The sequence below is a fragment of the Thermobia domestica genome, chromosome 9 (assembly GCF_964235325.1).
Source record: "Thermobia domestica chromosome 9, izTheDome1.hap1.1, whole genome shotgun sequence".
In the NCBI taxonomy this organism is placed as follows: Eukaryota; Metazoa; Arthropoda; class Insecta; order Zygentoma; family Lepismatidae; genus Thermobia; species Thermobia domestica.
In genome coordinates, this window is record NC_137462.1 from 65746198 (window position 1) to 65764409 (window position 18212).

General features: G+C 36.5%; 1 protein-coding gene across 1 annotated transcript in view; it reads left to right on the forward strand.

Annotated features, from left to right (window-relative positions):
* LOC145694709 (lysosomal alpha-mannosidase-like) overlaps positions 1–17787 on the forward strand; it is a 134876-nt gene extending 117089 nt beyond the window's left edge. Inside the window, exons 17-18 of the mRNA XM_081771236.1 lie at positions 11987–12145; positions 17446–17787. Coding sequence (XP_081627362.1) covers positions 11987–12145; positions 17446–17670 — 384 coding nt within the window. The 3' untranslated portion in view covers positions 17671–17787. The remainder of the gene's footprint in view (positions 1–11986; positions 12146–17445) is intronic.
* Positions 17788–18212: the final 425 nt, after the last annotated feature.

Sequence of the window (18212 nt, forward strand, 5' to 3'; positions counted from 1 at the left end):
TAAACTAGTTAAAAATAAAAAGAAACAAATCATTATACACAACTATCAAATAACATTACAATTATGTTAAAATTTTCAATATTAAATAGCCCTTTAGTAATTAAAAAAATACAATATTATGTGCATTCAACACCATCATCTTCATCATAGGTATTCTGCCCTTATTGGCAGGTCATTTGCCGCAGCTGAGAAGCTTCCGTGCTCCACTGTTCTTCGATAACCTCTTCGTCTTTACCTATGATCTTTCTGTTTTTATAGCATCCATTAATTGTAGTCTCCTTCAGACCCTCCCTCTCTTTCCAGCCACCATACCCTCTGGGACGTCCCTTATGATACAATTTCTTTTTAGGCAATGTTCCAATCAGTTTTCTTCCTCTTCTTAATAATATCTAAAAGTGTTCTTTTCTCCACCACTTCCCATTTCTAACACTCTCTCATTCGTTTTCCTCTCGACCCAACTAATTCTTTCCATTCTTTTCCACACCGTCATTTCAAAGGCTTCCAGTCGATTTTCATCACTTTTACGTAACGTCCTCGTTTCCGCCCCATACAGTACAACACTCAACACGAAACATTTTACAAGTCTTTTTCTCAACTCTTTATTCAAGGTCCCAAAAAACAGACTTTTCTTCCTCCTAAAGGCTTCTTTCGCCATTCCTGTCTTAGCTTTTACTTAAAGTTCGCACTTCATGTCATTACTAAGAATACTACCGAGATATCGAAAATTATTCACTTGTTCTATTTTCTCCCCTCCCACTTTTATATTTGACACAAACCTCTTCGTTCCAATCACCATGACTTTTGTCTTTCTTACATTCATCTTCATCCCATATTCTTCAAAGCCCTTCCTCATTTTATCTAACATTTTATTGATTTTCCTTTCAGATTCTGCAAGAAGCGCCATATCGTCTGCAAATCTTATACATCTAATCATTCTATCTCCTACCGAAATGCCGTCATCATCATATAGGCTCTGTTTCACTATCTCTTCTAGATAGATATTAAATAGTGTTTGCGAGAGGCAGCATCCTTGTCGAACTCTCCTTCCAATTGCACTCTCTTCCGTCAGTTCTTCCCCTATACTAACACTTACTTGTTGGTTCATGTATAAGTTTCTTATGAGTCTTCGATCTTTCCATTCCAGTCCTATCTTCGTTAGAACTCCCAACAACAATTCTCAATTCACACAGTTAAAAGCCTTTTCTAGATTAATAAATACAGCATACACCTCTTTCCCTTTTTCTGTAAATCTTTCACTGATCGCCCTTAATAATCCAATTGTATCTCTTATGCCCTTGCCTCTTCTGAACCCGAACTGCTCCTCTTCAACGTCTTCATTTGTTCTTTCATATAACCCTCTGTTCAGTATTCGGAGCTGAATTTTAGCTGCATGACATACGAGACTAATACTTCTATAACACTAGTTAACAAAGGTTTTGTTACATAAAAGGAAATACCTGTTCTTAAAGGAACTTTTTGCGCTGAATTCGAATATGCACTCGGTTTTTCTCCATCACGTACGATTTTCCCGTAACAGAGGGATTTTCCCGAAAATCCCTCAAAAATTTCCCTTTTCGTTTATTTTACACCCGAAGATCCTGTCCCCTTGCATATACTAACATAGAAATTATACCTAAGTATACTTTGATTCATATTTAACAAACCCTCCAAGTTTCGTAATAATCGCTTTATTCTTTCTAGAGAAATAAATATGTTTGTATGTATACTGTGTGTACTGTTTATTGCACCTTATAGTAATGCTTTCAGATCTCTTAAGTTGAGGTAAAACGTTTTGCTTTATTACCACAAACACATATATAAAATATAATACAATATAATTTACAAGTGTGACAATTTACAATAAACAATAATACAAATGTACCAAAAGGTTATGAAAAGACAATCAAAACTATCACAATATATGAAACTTCCATTGGGTTACAAAAACGTACACTACTTCCTTCTTTTGTAAGAAATGTTGCATTCTCTAACAAGACCCCAACAATAGTCCCCCATCATTGAAGGATCCCATCGTCCCTGGTACCTTTTCTCCATTGCCATTATATCTTGGTGGAATCTTTCCCCCTGTTCGTCCCTGAGAGCACCTAGGTTAGCAGGAAAGAAGCTGAGGTGGGAGTGCAAAAAGTGGATTTTTAAAGACATCCTACAACCCAACTCTTTGTATTTCTGTATCATGTCCTGTACGATTTCTGTGTAACTCTCAGCTTTGTTATTGCCCAGAAAGTTGCGCACAACACACTTACAGCAGATTTCAGATGAGAAGCGGCATGGCCTTGAGTTGGCTTTACGCGGCGTCCAATTGGCTTTGAGCGGTGTTGACAATTCGCAACAAGCAGTTCTGCACGCTGACTTCTCGCGCTACTGCGAATCTTGACAATAGCAGAGGCGCTTATTAGAAATATTGTATTAGCACATTAACTGCTCACTTTACGAAGTAGAGAAAAGAATTACGAACACATACGTGAAAACTACATCTTTTTATGACAACTGGTTGTCATGATACACGCTTTGAAAGGTTTCCATATAAAACAATTAGTAAAACGAGCGTTGAGTCTCGTCTAATTTCCAGTGGATTTTTCTTCGATTTGGAAATGGAACTCAACTTTTATTAAAGGATAATCAGGGGTGTAACCAACAGGTTGTTCTAGGGGAACATTACTTTCAGGGGGAGGAAAGCTTTTCACACATTAAAAACAGAACAAATGACCTCTTTCAGAATATGAAAGCATTTTAACTCACCATGTATACTATACACATATTATGTTTTCTCGATGCTACCTTAACAAAAGACGGATCTTGACAGTACTGAAGTTGTAAAGCGGATTGTAAGAGATAAATCAATAAGCTATTCATAAGAAAACAAATGCTGTTTCTAGCAGTCTGTTTATCCGACTTTGTGTTTATGTAGGTTAAAATACTAAAAGGAAAAAACTCGAAAAAATATCAACTCAGATATTATTATGCATTAATATAGTAGTGAGAGATCCTGGGGGGACTGAGGGAGCCAGGGCCCCTCATTTTATTTGTAAATGTGCAATATTAGGCATAATTTGAATGCAATTTGTCTTAAAATCATCATATATGCTTTCTGCATCTGAATGCACCCCTCCCCAATTTACAGAGAAATCAGCGTCCTTGTAATTAGGTACAGTAACTGTATTGATGATGTTTTCTTTTTTCTTTTTTTAAAAATCTTATTTTATTATAAACGTTCCTAATTTGCATTAACTATTAAATAAGTTTACTAAACATATACCCCGATGAACCTCATTTCGGGGCTGGAAATAGTTTGGAAAGTCAAGGCCCTCTTTTCCCCCGTTTCTACACCCTTGAGAATAGTAAGCGATCGAATTAAATAACAAGCCTCTGCAATTTGATTCATATATATATATATATATATATATATATATATATATATATATATATATATATATATATTCGATTCCCGGCGGGAGCTCATGTGGAAGAACAGAAGGTATGGGACATTCGTAATATTGTTTTGAAATTGCCTTCATGCAAGATTCTTCCTTATTCGACAGAAGAAACGCAGTATGATTTTTTTTCTTCGTTTCAATACCTTACGTATGTGTGGCCAATTACGTACTCCTTCTTTACTCCTCTAGCAGGGATGCAAAAGCACCAGGCGTCTGAGTGGTGTCATAAATTATTGTAACCCAAAACAAACTCGACCATATCGTGTTGCTTACGAATCAGATGGATTGTTGTTGTGAGACCTACATCAAGTATAAGAGTATGTTATTATAGGAACAGACATGGAAGCAAAGGAGCTGATTGTGTTTGTAGGAACGCAACTTCTCTTCTTCTAGCATAAACAGAATTCATCAGTGTCTAGGTTGCTTTCTTTCGTGGTAGTTCATTTGTTCTCCAAAATTATAGTTGACAATGTCTTTAAGGAAACCGAGTACAAGTGCGGAATTTTCTTTAAAAAAAAAAAAGTGCTACGAAGTGAAGCTCGAAGAATTATTTTTTGTGTTTACAATTTTTGGAACTCATAATAAAAAATTTACAAGAGTCAGATTCAGACAATGGCGAAATATTAATTGATATAGACGATAGTGAAAGTAGTGTTGAAGACGAACGTTTAGCAGTTCCACTGGAATAAGTTAATAGGTAGGTTATTCAGTTGCTATATATACTTCTAGGATACACAGCCAAAATCTTTGAGTTTGCTGGAATAGTATATTTACATTGTGAATAATGTTGCCAATGTATGTGTAATAATTTCAACTAGAGGAAGAGCGAGAAGGGAAAGGGGAGTCCGAAATCCGGCAACACCGCGCGGAATATCGCACAGCATTGGCTACTGCCCGTGATGCTTTACATCTGAAAAACACAATAAATGCTGTCCAGGCAGCTAGATCAGCACTGTTTAACTTGCTGTCAAAGCTATCATCAAGCATTAATTTCCTAATTTGGGGACCAATAAACACTCCCGCTGAAATCTTAGCATCACTCAGGTTAGGGAACTTATCTCGCAAATACTTGAAACCTTCACCAGATGTGTCCATGGCTTTGACAAAGTTTTTCATAAGTCCTAACTTGATATGAAGTGGCGGTAGTAATATCTTATTAGGATCTACCAAAGGAGCGTATTTGACGTTGCATTCTCCAGGTACGTAATTCACTCTAGGTTCCCATTCCTTCACTTCATAATGATTGTCATCAGCTCGGCTATCCCATAAACATAAAAAACATTGGTACTTCGTGTAACCGCACAGCAGTCCTAATAAAATACCAACTACCTTGAGATCACAACATATTTGCCAACAATGGTCCTTGTAATTTATAAGATTTAGCAAAGTTGACATGGTGTCATAGGATTCCTTAATCTTCACTGAGTGCGCAAGTGGTATAGAAGGTTTTTTATTTCCATTATGTAAAAGGACAGCTTTAAGGCTGACCTTTGACGCGTCGATAAATAACCTCCATTCTTCTGGAACGTAAGGAATTCCTAGCTCCGCCATCAACCCATTTATATCCGTACATACGCACACATTATCTTGCATTGAGAAATAGCTTGAAAATTGAACATGCCTTTTCCTGTACACTGATATGTTCGTTTCTGCATCCAATAAGTTCCACTGCTGGAGCCTTGATCCCAGAAGTTCCGCCTCTTGTTTTGTCAGGTGCAAATCAGTGACTAGGTCATTAAGTTCACATTGCTGGATGAAATGTGGCTCGCGAACACAGTCAGGGATGAACGTTGGATCATTGGATGTACATATTGATGTCGATGGTTCATCAAGGTCATGATCATCATCAAAGTCTTTTGGCCATATCTCTTCCCAGTTGGTAGGGGGCTCGGGAAGTGGAAGTTCATCCCCGTGCGGAATAGGCCTAATTGCGGATTTAACGTTGGGATAACTTATTGTGTATTTGCTTTTTTTTTTAGAATGTCCCTTAACTACTGTGAGACAAAAATAACAATCATCCAGATGGTTGGTGGGTTCTCTCCACACCATTGGTACAGCAAATTTCATGAATCTCCGTTTCCCTTTGGCCCATGCAAGTAAAGTGACGTAGCACGACGCACAAATTATGTTGGGTGCCCAAGTTTTGTCCTGATCTCCCACACGACATCCGAAATATATATAATATGCTAGTTTCACCGATGGCGTAATGGATCTACACTGTTCTTTAACTACAAACTGGCCACACACATAACAAAAACTATTTGGTGAGTTAACACACGAACGCCGTCCTCTTGACGCCATTGTACTGATCACAAACTAAACTTCTGGTCTTAGTTGGGTATAATGCCGTTAAGATCAAACATGAAAGCACTCTTAGCAGCAAAAACTCCCTCACCAGGTGTCAAGAACACAAGAAAGAAAGAAATGCGCGGGGGGAGGGGGGAAACGAAACCGTAGTGGAAAATTCAGACTGCATTAGTTCATTGTTGTCAACAATGAATCTGTATTCCATTCTTTCTTTCTTTTGCATTCTGTTACATTTGATAACAAATATTGATAACCATTTCATGAACAAAACGAAAAAACTTGGAGAATTGTATATATATGTATTAAGATATAAATATACTGTACGTTTAAAAAAAATATACGTTGGAAGTACATTCTATTTTTATACACGTTTCTAATTTACAGAGAGCAATACAAGTGTGTTGTTGACTATTGTAAATATTCATTTTTATGTCTGTGTTTGTAGTAATAAAGCAAATCGTTTTTACCCCAACTCAGGAGATCTGAAAGCATTACTATCAGGTGCAATAAACAGTGCACACAGTATACATACAAATATATTTATTTCCCTAGAAAGAACAAAGCGATTTTTACGAAACTTTTAGGGTTTATTAAATATAAATCAAGGTATACTTAGGTATAATTTCTATGTTACTATATGTAAGGGGACAGGAGCTAGGAGAATAAAATATCTGAAAAAGGGAAATTTTTGAGGGAATTTCCCGAAAATCCCTCTGTTACGGGAAAACTGTACGTGATGGAGAGAAACCGAGTGCATATTCGAATTCAGCGCAAAAAGTTCCTTCAAGATTAGGTGATTTGTCTCATGTAACAAACAAAAAGTTTAAATTTGTTAACTAGTGTAATCCTCACATCACTTTGGGTTCGATTTCTTAGCCATCGGTATCATGATCATCTTCAGAAAGTCTTTTGGCCACTCTCCTGTTTCATATATTTCATTGCATAGTCAGAACAATTCTTTCTTTCCCTTGTCTCCCATATTTTTTAATGAATATGGGAGACTACAATGCCCTTTCATTCAACAACAAACATTGTAAGTTCTAAAAAAATATCTCTTGTATTAACCAAAAGATAAAGTATAAATTTAAATCTTTCCGACAACAAGGAGTCAGCAGCACACAGGTATAACATTCTATTGGCCCAATTCCATTATTCCTACAAATTCCAAACAAATTAAACACAGTCAGTCTAGCACTCTTTAAAAACAATTTCAATGATGTTAAAATCTAATTCTAATAGATAAATTATCATAAACACAAAATCTTTACCATCTCACTCTCAAACACCAACAATTATTATCCTAATTAATTTAAGCATAAAAACTGTCCAAATTAGCTCAAATTAAAGGTGCGTATCTGAAAATAATGTCTCACACATTTATCTTATCTAATCTAGCTTTAGCTCTAGACTTCCCACAAACAATTTTATTAAAGTAAGCCAGGTTATCAATATTTGCAAAATCAACCCATTTGATATACATCCTAACGCATTGCACAATCTTCTAATGAAAGCATTATTTTCACAGCATGCAAAACATAGGATCTCAAACGTTTTCTAAATCGCTGATGAGACGTTCTACGTTATTCTACTCTGCGTAAGACACTATATGAAGAGAAAACAAGAAGGGTTTTCAGTACTATTCACAAAGTAATGTTATAATCATTTCATAGTTACGTAGCATCAAGTACTGGTCTACAAGAAAAAACAAGAGAAACAAATCAAGCAGTTCTGCCTATCGGATGATAGAAATTGCTCACGTTCGTGAATTTGACATGCAAGAGCTTTCTAGATATGATTTATCTAATGCTTCTCTACTCTTCGATGAAGAAAGGATTATAACAAAGCTAAAAGACACAGGTTTATTGAAAGAGCTAGAAACATCTTTCAGCATGAACAATGACGATCTCTTGTTTCCACAAACTTGGTATATTATGGATGTTATGAATACTTTTTGGAAAGTGATAAAAACTAACAAGAAAACGTTTGATGAAGGAGGTTCTAATTACTTTACGTATATTCAGAGCATCAGAAAGAACTGTGGAAGGGTTGATTGTGTGTGTTGACAGCCACCACAAACCATCACCAAAAAACATAAAAAAAAATGCAAAGGCAAAATAGTGTTTATGTTATAGATATAGCTTCCATCTCTGGCAACATTCCATTTTCCGTATAACTCAATAGTTTCTAAGGATCTTCAAAGAACAAACTGCTATTAGAAGAGTTTATTGCGGAAAATAATGATGGCTTTCTTGATTGAAGCTTCGTGTACTACCAATGACAACTTTAGTGCCTTCCCTGGTGATGAAGATGAGATAATATTCATCTGTATGTCTGTGCAAAATTTAATGCAGGTTAATAATTCAGAAATAAATTACTTATTTGTAGAGGAAGCTGAATATGAAATGATTTATTCATTCTAAGTATGCATCCCAGAGTGGTTTCATCAAAGTTATTCTCATTAGTGTTGACATTGACATAACACTATTAGCATTGTTTTATTGGAATAATCTTCATCGAATTGGCTTGCAAGAAATGTGGGTGCGCATTGGAGTTCGTAATTTTACACGACTTTTGACTGTTCATACCATTTACCGAGAAATGGGAGAAGACCTGTGCATGTTACTGCCAGTCATTCATGCACCTTCAGAGTCAGATTACAGTAGTAAGTTCGGTACTAAGAAAAGATTCATTCTGGATCGAACATATATTTGGAAAATTTTGGAGTGTCGCCTAACTGAGATGATTTAGAAAAAGGATTAAAGGTGCAGAAGATTACTTGGTACAGATACTGAAGAAAGGGTCAACTTGCAAATTTTTAGACGAATTCAGGGTTTGGCAGCACCATCATTGAAAAAAAAAAATGACATTGACGGCTTGTTACATAGAAGTGTTACGGGACACTTATTAAGATCTTACCTTTAAACATACCTTCAACGGCACTATATTTGTGACACAGTTGTTTATTTAAGCCCTGGTGATTTTGGTTGCTACGTGACATAAGATTATTTAATGCCAAAACAAAATTTGCGGCAGAATCCTAATGAGTTTACTAGAACATGTACTTTTTTGACATGTGCAAAATTGTCATGCATTTGTAAGAACAATACGGGAACATGTTCCTTTGGAGTGCAGGAGTCAGCCATTCAACTTGTAAAATTTCATTTTAAGAAGAAATCTTAAACAGATGGTGGTGATATTCATTGTAGAATAACACATTGCTTTGTCTTCCATATACGATAATTTAAAATTTGTGATGCACCTCATATTGTAGACAGATTGGTTTGTAGGGAATGCTATTGATATAAAAATTAGAATGAACGTAACTGCTTATAAATTTCTTGCTGTACTAATTACTTATTTTATTTAGTTAAAAGAATCTGACATCACATAGTTTTCTGGGTTAGAAAATTGGTTTAATTTTTAGTTCTCGATATTAATAAAAGAAACAGATGTATGTGTTGTGTATGTCTCTGTTGGACAGGCCGGTAGCCAGCCCAAAAGTTTAAGGGGGGGGGCTGAAGTCAGGGGGGACGATCCAACAATATTATAGCTCATTTGCAAGCCTACCGTGAAAATTTTTAGGGGAGCCAGCAAAAATTTAAGGGGAAGGGGCCGGCCCTCTCTAGACCCCCCTGGATAGGACCTGCTGTTGGATGTAAATGTAGTTTAAGTATGTTTAAATATTTAATAACATTTTAATAAAAATGTTTAATATGTTTTAAACAGGTTTTAAGTATTATATTTATAGCTCATCTGGAACTATGTTAGAATTCAAGTGATATTGCAACTATATAGAGGTATTCACTTGCCAATAGTAAGTACAACACACTAACAAAATTTCATATTGATTAGTCAAATATTACCAGCGACATGAAGATTTCTGTGATTGAGCAGCCGCCATCTTGATGACGTCATATATTGAAAATTTGTCAGATGACAACCAAAATTGAAACTAATAGCAAGAACTCTTCTTTAACAGTGATGAAAAATTATGACAATAGGCCTATTCTGTGTTAATTTCAGTAAAATATTACCAGTAGTATGATTTCTTTGTAATTCAGCAGCCGCCATGTTGGATGACTTCATCCAGGGAAATGTGTCGGATATTCACCTTAGTAAAAAAAATACTTACTGGGAGCCCTGCTAAGCAACCTTGAAAGAAAAGAACTAAATTACATTAATCAGTCCAATATTAGCCAAGATATGAAGATTTTTGTGATTAGGCAGCCGCCATTTTTGATGACGCCATACCCGAAAACGTACCAGGTGTCGGATATCTACCCAATTAAAAACTAATCACTAAGACACTTACTAAATATTTCTGAAAAAAATCTCCATACTCAAACTTTCCTAGAGAACACTTGTCAGATCCTGGACTATAATACCACTTTCGGTTTCAATATTAATTTGTTAGAGGGAAAACGATAACGGATAGCAACAAACGTTTAACATCTCCGTTCTTATCACTGTGTTAAAACCGAAAGTGGTAATTTTCTATTAATAATGTTAATTAATGTTTAAATGTTCTAAATACGAGGGGCATACTGAAAGTCGTGAGCAACATTTTTTCACAACCATAATCTGTATTTGTAAGTGAAACCAAATATATCATCTCAGTCTACAGACCATTCTTCCACTTTTCCACATAGTCTCCGTTTTTTGCACACATTTTTCCCATTGTGTTGCCCTTGCGATAAAATTCCATTCCAGCTGCCCGTAGACACTGACGCACTGCTTGCCGAATATCCTTCAGTGTCTCGTAGTGATGGCCTCGCATCTATTCCTTTACAAAACTGGAAAGATAGTAGTCGGAGGGTACCATGTCGGGAAGAATGTGGAAGCGTTTCCCACCCAAATCTCCTGATCTGCTCCATAGTGGCACGTGCAGTATGCGAACGTACATTATCCTATTGAAGAATGATCTTTCAAGGAGTTTATCACGCAAGGCACGACGGAGCTTCGAAAGTGTCTCGCTGTAGCGGGTAGAATGTATGATTTGTCCAGGCTCAAGAAAATCAAGCAGAATGCATTCCATACTGTGTCGTTTTGTTTCAGGTTCATAATGATAGCTGTAGCTTTCATCTCCAGTCACAATACTCGTGAAAAAGTCATCATCTTCATGTCGAAATCTCTGGAGAAGGGTTTGGGCAATGGTTAGTCTCTGACGTTTGTGGTCCTCGGTTAATAAACGTGGGATCCAACGGGCACAAACCTTCCGATAACCTAAGCTGTGAATCATTTATTGCACCGTACTATGTCCAACACCAAGTTTTGCAGCGATTTCATTCATAGTGATACGCCTATCTTCCCTAATCAGCTCATCATCCCTTACTTTGTTGCGTTCCGTGGATGCAGTTCGAGGGCGCCCGCTGCGAGGCTCATTTACGATACTCGAGTTTCCATCCTTAAAATGTTTCAGTCACCTCCTAACACTACTGGCACCCAAGCACACATCTCTATAGACACGCTGCAGTCTGCGGTGAAATTCAGAAGCAGATTGGTCTTTAACAAGGAATTCAATCACACCACGTTGTCGAAACGAAACATCGCTGCCCGCCATTTTCAAAATTCTGCCTGTAGTCACGTGCTAGCAACAAACAGCGTCAACATCTGGATAGAAAGATAGAAAGGTCTGTAGATTGAAATGATGCACTTGGTTTCACTTACAACTAAAGATTACGGTTGTGAAAATATGTTGCTCACGACTTTTAGTATGCCCTTCTTATTATTCAGCAGATCACAAGCATGTTCAGAACTTTTCATACGAGGGTTCGAAAAAGGTAATTAAAGTCCATTCACCTTTTTTATGATATTATCACGCGTGCAACTTATTGGGTTTTAAGCGTATTAAAAAATCAGACTAAATGTTACTTTAATGAATTGGGAAATATCGAATAACAAAATTTTAGACTGTGGAACAATTAAAGAAATAAAGAATCAAATAGTTGTATTAAGGTGTAGAGAGGCAGGCTCCGTAGCTACACTTCCACGGCAGATGAAAACTCTAAAAGGTATAAATTGAAAGGTAGCCTAAAATTACAACACAGAAGAAATTACAGACTCTGTGCTATTGCAACCTGTATTTCGTTAAAATTAATAAATTTATATATTTCATCAGGAAAAAAATACTTATAGTATGAAACATTTCAGAATTACATATACCAGCTTTATTACCTGAGAGGATATATATCTTACTGTTATAGTAATTCTGCTTTTATTATCAGTTTCAGCTGTTTTCTGGCAATGAACTTCCACCAAATATTCACCTATTAACTTTGGAAAAGATATCAAACGCCTCTCATTTGTACCTCGTAAGATTTGAACATATCTTTGCGAAAGATGAAGATTCAGAACTTTCTAAACCTGCGTACATTGATATGAAGGTAAGAAATCTTTAACGAACAATATTAGTTATTTCGTGTTGAATGAAAAATTTCTAATGACACTTTTAAAAACGTGAAAGTCATTTTAGCTTTATGGTAACGAAATTGACACCTTTACCACCCTAAGAAATACCGCAACACAACCAGCGTTGTTCTTGATGTGCAAGCTCTGCATGTTAGTTATCACCTTGTTTCTCAGTTTCCACCGAAGTACATTGCATTGAAGAACAGTTACGAGGTGTGACACAGAAAACCCGGATTGTGACTGTTACCAGAAATAAATAACTGGATGCGTATCGCTTTTGCATGGATAAACTACCATACCTGCCTTCCCCAGCACTGTGAATTAGACTCACCCTACCCAGCCAGTTGCGAGATAAACGTCATTATGTGAACACATGTGTCAATGTGTTACCGAAAAATTACGAGTGGGATAGTAGAGCAAAGTGTGAACATAAAGCTTCTCCTGAAACTTCGAAAATTTGCTACTGAAACATTTCAAATTTTAAGATAAATTGACAGTGAAGTATTCCTGTCAAGGACACGAGATTTTAAGTGGCACAAAGGGATATTGGAGGGTAGGAAAAGTTGTGATGACGATGAACGACCAGGTCGCCCGTGTTTTTCTGTGACTGAAGCAAACATCGTAAATGTTCGTCATGTTGTAAGAAATGACTGCTAGTTAGTGTTAGAGCAATTGCTGAGGCTGTGAACTTATAGTAGGAGTTAGTTAGATGCACCTTAACAAGAGAATTGCAAGTGAGGGAATTTATGCAAAGGTGTTTCCAAAATTGTTGTCAAATTACCAAAGATAGTCCCGAATTTAATTGTGTATGGATATCTTGGAGGGATTGACGATCACCCAAATTTGTTGGGTTTGGTAGTAACTGTTGACGAAACTTGGAGTTTCACCTACGACCAGGAACAAAGCGACAATCGATGTAGTGAAGGTGCTCCAGCCCAAGAAGACTCTAATATTAAAGTCCAAATTTAAGGCAATGTTATTAGTATTCTTTGAGATTGATAGGGTAGTGATGATTTATTGTGTTCCTAACCGACAAATTGTAAATCAACATTACTAGCTTCAGATGTTGGGAAAATTTTATGAAAACATTCGAAAAAAGACCACATTTATGAGAAAATAGATGGAGTTTGCATCGGGACAATGCACTCGCCTACTAGGCACTATACGTTCAGCTGTTTTTGACTAGAAAAAACATTACAGTGTTAGAACACCCGCCGTACTCGCCTGATTTGCCACCTTTCTCGAAAATCAAATCTCAACTAAAGGGTACTTTACCTCCGATAATGAGATTAAGAAAACAACGGAAAACGTAGTAAAGACCCTTATAGAAGATAATTTCCAGGATGTTACAAACAATGGCAGTAGCGAATGAAGAAGTGTGTTCAAGCAGAGGGGAAGTACTTTGAAGGTGACACCACCGACAGGAATCAATAATTTAAGTATTCTGAGTTATTACTTCAATCAGTTTTATTGTATGTGTGTGTGTGTGTGAAGCACCTCATAGATCAAGAACAAATTTTGCAAAGACCGTCAAGTCGACAGCGCAAAACTTGTTTCAACAATGGAAATCCAAACTAATGCATACAAGATGGATGCATCAAGAAAATTCACAGGAATGTGTGTAAAATATATATTGCATGAATTCTCGTTTCACATGCCGTCCACTGCATGTTCATGTTGAATCCAGTATGGATGGGTACTCTCTCCTGGTGAATGACAACGTTAGATGTCTCGCTGCCACATAGGGATGAAGTGTCATAGTATAATGTCACCAAAATTTTCGTCTGATAAACTGCAATAATTTCAGCCTTTTTGTCTTCCCCGCGGAGCATAAACGTTTCATAGCAGTAACCATCAATAACCATAAAGCTGTCTGGAAAACTTGTGCACACTCACGTACCCAACCAAAACGACCTCTGAAGATACGAAGACCAATGAAGATTTTTTTTATCAGATTCCCACAGCCATACACATGGTTTGTCCAGTGTCAGTACAAACTTATATCCATCCCCTGCAGGATAACGTTCGTATAGGTTTTGACTGTTTCTATTCTTTTCCATGATATATGAGGGACGGACCATATGAACTCGAGCCTAATGTTTCTTTATCAGATGAAAATCTTGCATGATCATGTTATTTACGGTCGCGGCGAAACATTACAGACCTACTATCCTTGCTGTTGTTCTTCGAGACTTATGGTTCCATTTCGCATCAAGGAACCAAATTTTTTATCTACAAAGCTGTGTCTGTGCCTTCAATATAACAATGTCCAATATTGGAGAGCCAAACAAGGCAGGAGTGCTCATTTTGATGCGACTCGACACAGTGTTGATCCATTTCTTTCACACATGGAAATCTTTCTAGTCATACACAGTTTACGAGGGCAAGTCAAGAAAGACTTGGACTGATTTTTTTCCCGGCAGTTCTGTTAACGCTGGAGCTTCATAGTTTGGCATACAAGTAGGGTGGGTCTTGCTGTGCATATATATAAAATGTTGTTAAGGAATCATTGCATGTTTGGTAACCACGACTTTTTATTGCAGGTGATGTTCTGCGCCGCCTCTAGAAGTCGCCTGTAGAAGAAATGGAGTCATTACGAGATGAACAATTTGCAGCTATACGGTTCTGCTATCGCCTGGGGAAAAGTGCAACAGAAACTCTAGGAATGTTGAGAGCAGCCTACAAAGATGACGCTCTGCCACGAAGTACCGTGTTCTGGTGGTTCAAAGAATTTAAAGAGGGCCGAATGACAATCACGAAAGCTGGTGGACCAGGTGTATCAGCGTCAGCTGTTACTGAGGTGAACATTAACACGGCAGCAGTCATTGTTAGAGAAGATCGCCGCATCAGTATCGACGATCTGGCAGCCGCACTACGCATATCTCATGGCAGTGCCTTCAAAATTTTGCATGACCACCTCCACATGAGCCGAGTGTGTGCGCGATGGATTCTGCGACTCCTGACACCAGAGCAGAAGGCCGTTCGAGTGGAGACTTGCAGGGAGCTGTTGCAAAGGTTTGAGGATGGTGGAGACGCCTACCGCACCGTGCGAGTTTTTTCTATTCCCTGCCCTAAAATCCAGACTGCGTGGACGCCGCTTCTCCGATAATTCCGAGGTTCTGAAGGCATCGGAGGCGGTTTTGAAGGACCTCTCAAAGAATGGCCTGCGACACGTGTTTGAGGACTGGAAGACTCGAATGAAAAAGTGCATTCAAATGGGCGGGGACTACTTTGAAAAGGATCATGTGCCTGTTGCTGAGTAATAATAAATTGCCTAGAAAAAAAAATCAGTCCAAGTCTTTCTTGACTAGCCCTCGTACTTATTTGGTTGTAACTATAACTAATATCAGAAATATTTAAACATAGCCCTTCGAAAAGGTTGTAACTTTCGGAGACATCTAACCGCACACGCATAACAACTGTTCTCCCAACAAGTCAACACACACTAAATTCAAGCTACCCGCAATAGGTTTTGACTCGTGTTTACACGTAATGCTATTTTGTGGTGGAGTTTATTGCTAAATTATTACAAGCATTCATTACCTGTTGTAGTTTACGCGTCAAAAGATAGAAGAAATGTAACCCAAGAATATGAGAGCAGCGCTGACGATTAGGATCATTACATCAGTTTCCACCATTTTTGTCCCCTCGCTTATATTCTGAACTTCAAATTATCTTTTTCTCTATCCTAAATAAATTACTTAATAGTAGAAATCCTAGAAAACCTTCACTTTCTAAGACAACTGTGGAGAGTCAGTCTTATTGCCATCAACTCCGTGTACAACTTCTCTTCCCTGACAAATTGACTCATATTTTCCTTGAAGAATGAATCTTCCCTGTGCAAGTTCAAAGATAAATTAAAAAACTATCTTGTTTTACTATATTAAATTTCAGAGAAGAATATTTATCATTTCATTCTTCTTGGAGAAAAAGAAAACTACTTGTGTCAAGGTAATCCTCCAATAATTCGAATACTGATCATAGTATTTCGATATTAACCTATTTTTATATTTATAACTTATATACAAACCTGTATACTATACATCACCCCATAAGTTGTGAGTAATCTAAATTGTGTAACATTTTTGTAAAGAGAACCTCTCATTTACACATAATACAGTGTCCGTTATTCAGAGGCTTCAATATAGTTACAGTATCATTTAAGATGCTTCTAAAAGCACACTATTCACATTTAACTTGCAAAACCTTCCTTGTTATTCCTATGTAATTTTCACGTCGACCAATAATTAGAATAATTCAGTGACATCACGAAATAGATATTAAGTGAATTGTCTTAAAATGGATGGAACATAGTAGAAAGTACGAAACATTAACATCATTACATCTGTATCAATGGAAAATCAATGAACAACAAATAACTCCTCCACTTATCTCTGAAAGTAAAAGAGGGAGATGGCTGAAAATGATCCTAAGTATAGAACAGACTATGTAGATTATTCGGTATTCCGTAAGCAAATTGTCCAAAAAGTGATAGAGCGTAGTATAAAGAACGAAACATTAACATTAATATCAGTGGAAAATCAATGGAAAACAAATAATTCCTCCAGTTATCTCAATAACCAAAAGAGGGAGGTGCCTGAAATTCAGTTTAAATATAGAACAGACTATGTAGATTCTATATTCAAAATAAAAATTATCCTAAAATGGATGGAACATAGCAAAAAATCACGAAAAATAATAATTAAAGTCAGTAGAAAATCAATGAAAAAAATGAAGGCGTTCACATATATCAAAAACTATAATAGAAAGATGGCTAATTGAAAAAGTATTGCAAACACATAATGAAGAACTTAAAAAAACGATGTATAGCACGTAGGTAAATATGAATAGAACATTGTCAAAAGTCAAGTTGTTTGAGTAAAATGAATAATAATGATAAAGTATATGCATCTTCTTCCGATTACTTAGGACATCTCACGCAGAAGTTTACGTGCTTGAAATATCTCACATCTGAATTTAGAATCTCCCGACTCAATTTAACACACAACGTGACTTTTGTCCTGATCACGTGACACAGTCTTGCCCTCATGTCAAACCGAATAGGCCCTTTGGAATATAACATCCTCGAAGGGATATAAATCTGTTTTTTTTTTTTTTTTTTTTTTTTTAAGATTATGCAAAACGCACTTTATAATTCGGAAGCATTTCTGCTAAGCCTAGCATAAATCGCAACTATATATGTTGAGACTATTTCCTTACTTGCTAGTTATTATGTTAATCATACTAAGTAATGAAACTCAACAATTTGTTTCAGCAATTTTTCAAACCTGCAAAAATAATGAAAGTGGAGGAACTCACTTTGGCAGCCAATCAAAAGAAGTCATCATCTAAACCCTTACAGTGGTCAACAGTTACAGAAAGTAATGAAGAGAACATGTTACCGCTTCCGGATATCTCAAACACAAACATTGCCCTTCATCCAATGCAAATCCGAACTTTCTTAGTGGAAATGAAATGGACAACCCAACCGTGGATTTAAAATATCAACGCTTGTTACAATACTTGTCTTAATTCTGTATTATTTCGTGCGTATGTGTCTAAATTTAATGTAACAATTAAAACTATGCAATAAATTATTCAAATAAAGTTAGTCAATAACTCAAGATTTTATTTTGTTTTATTTTTAAGTTTCGAGCGACTTAATGATAGAAAAAAGCTTAGTGATCGTAAAACAAATAGAATTGGAGATTTCAATGGATTCACGCGTTTTATGGCCTATAGATACCGAAAAAGTGATTTTTCAACATTTGTTTGTCTTGATGTATGCTCATCTAGATGGGATACCACTCAACCAAAGTTTAGCTTATGGTATTCATGTGATCCTCTGGGGGAGATTTTTTCATTGAATTTTCTTGCTACCCCCCAAAATAAGGGTAGTTTACTTAAGGGTAAAAATTAAAAAAGACGATTTTCTCAAAAAACGACTCAAGCCATTTTCTTCATATCTCTTAAATAAATATTTCATTAAAAATCTGATAATAGGATATAGCTCATTTGTCTTAAATAATTTACGAATAGTTT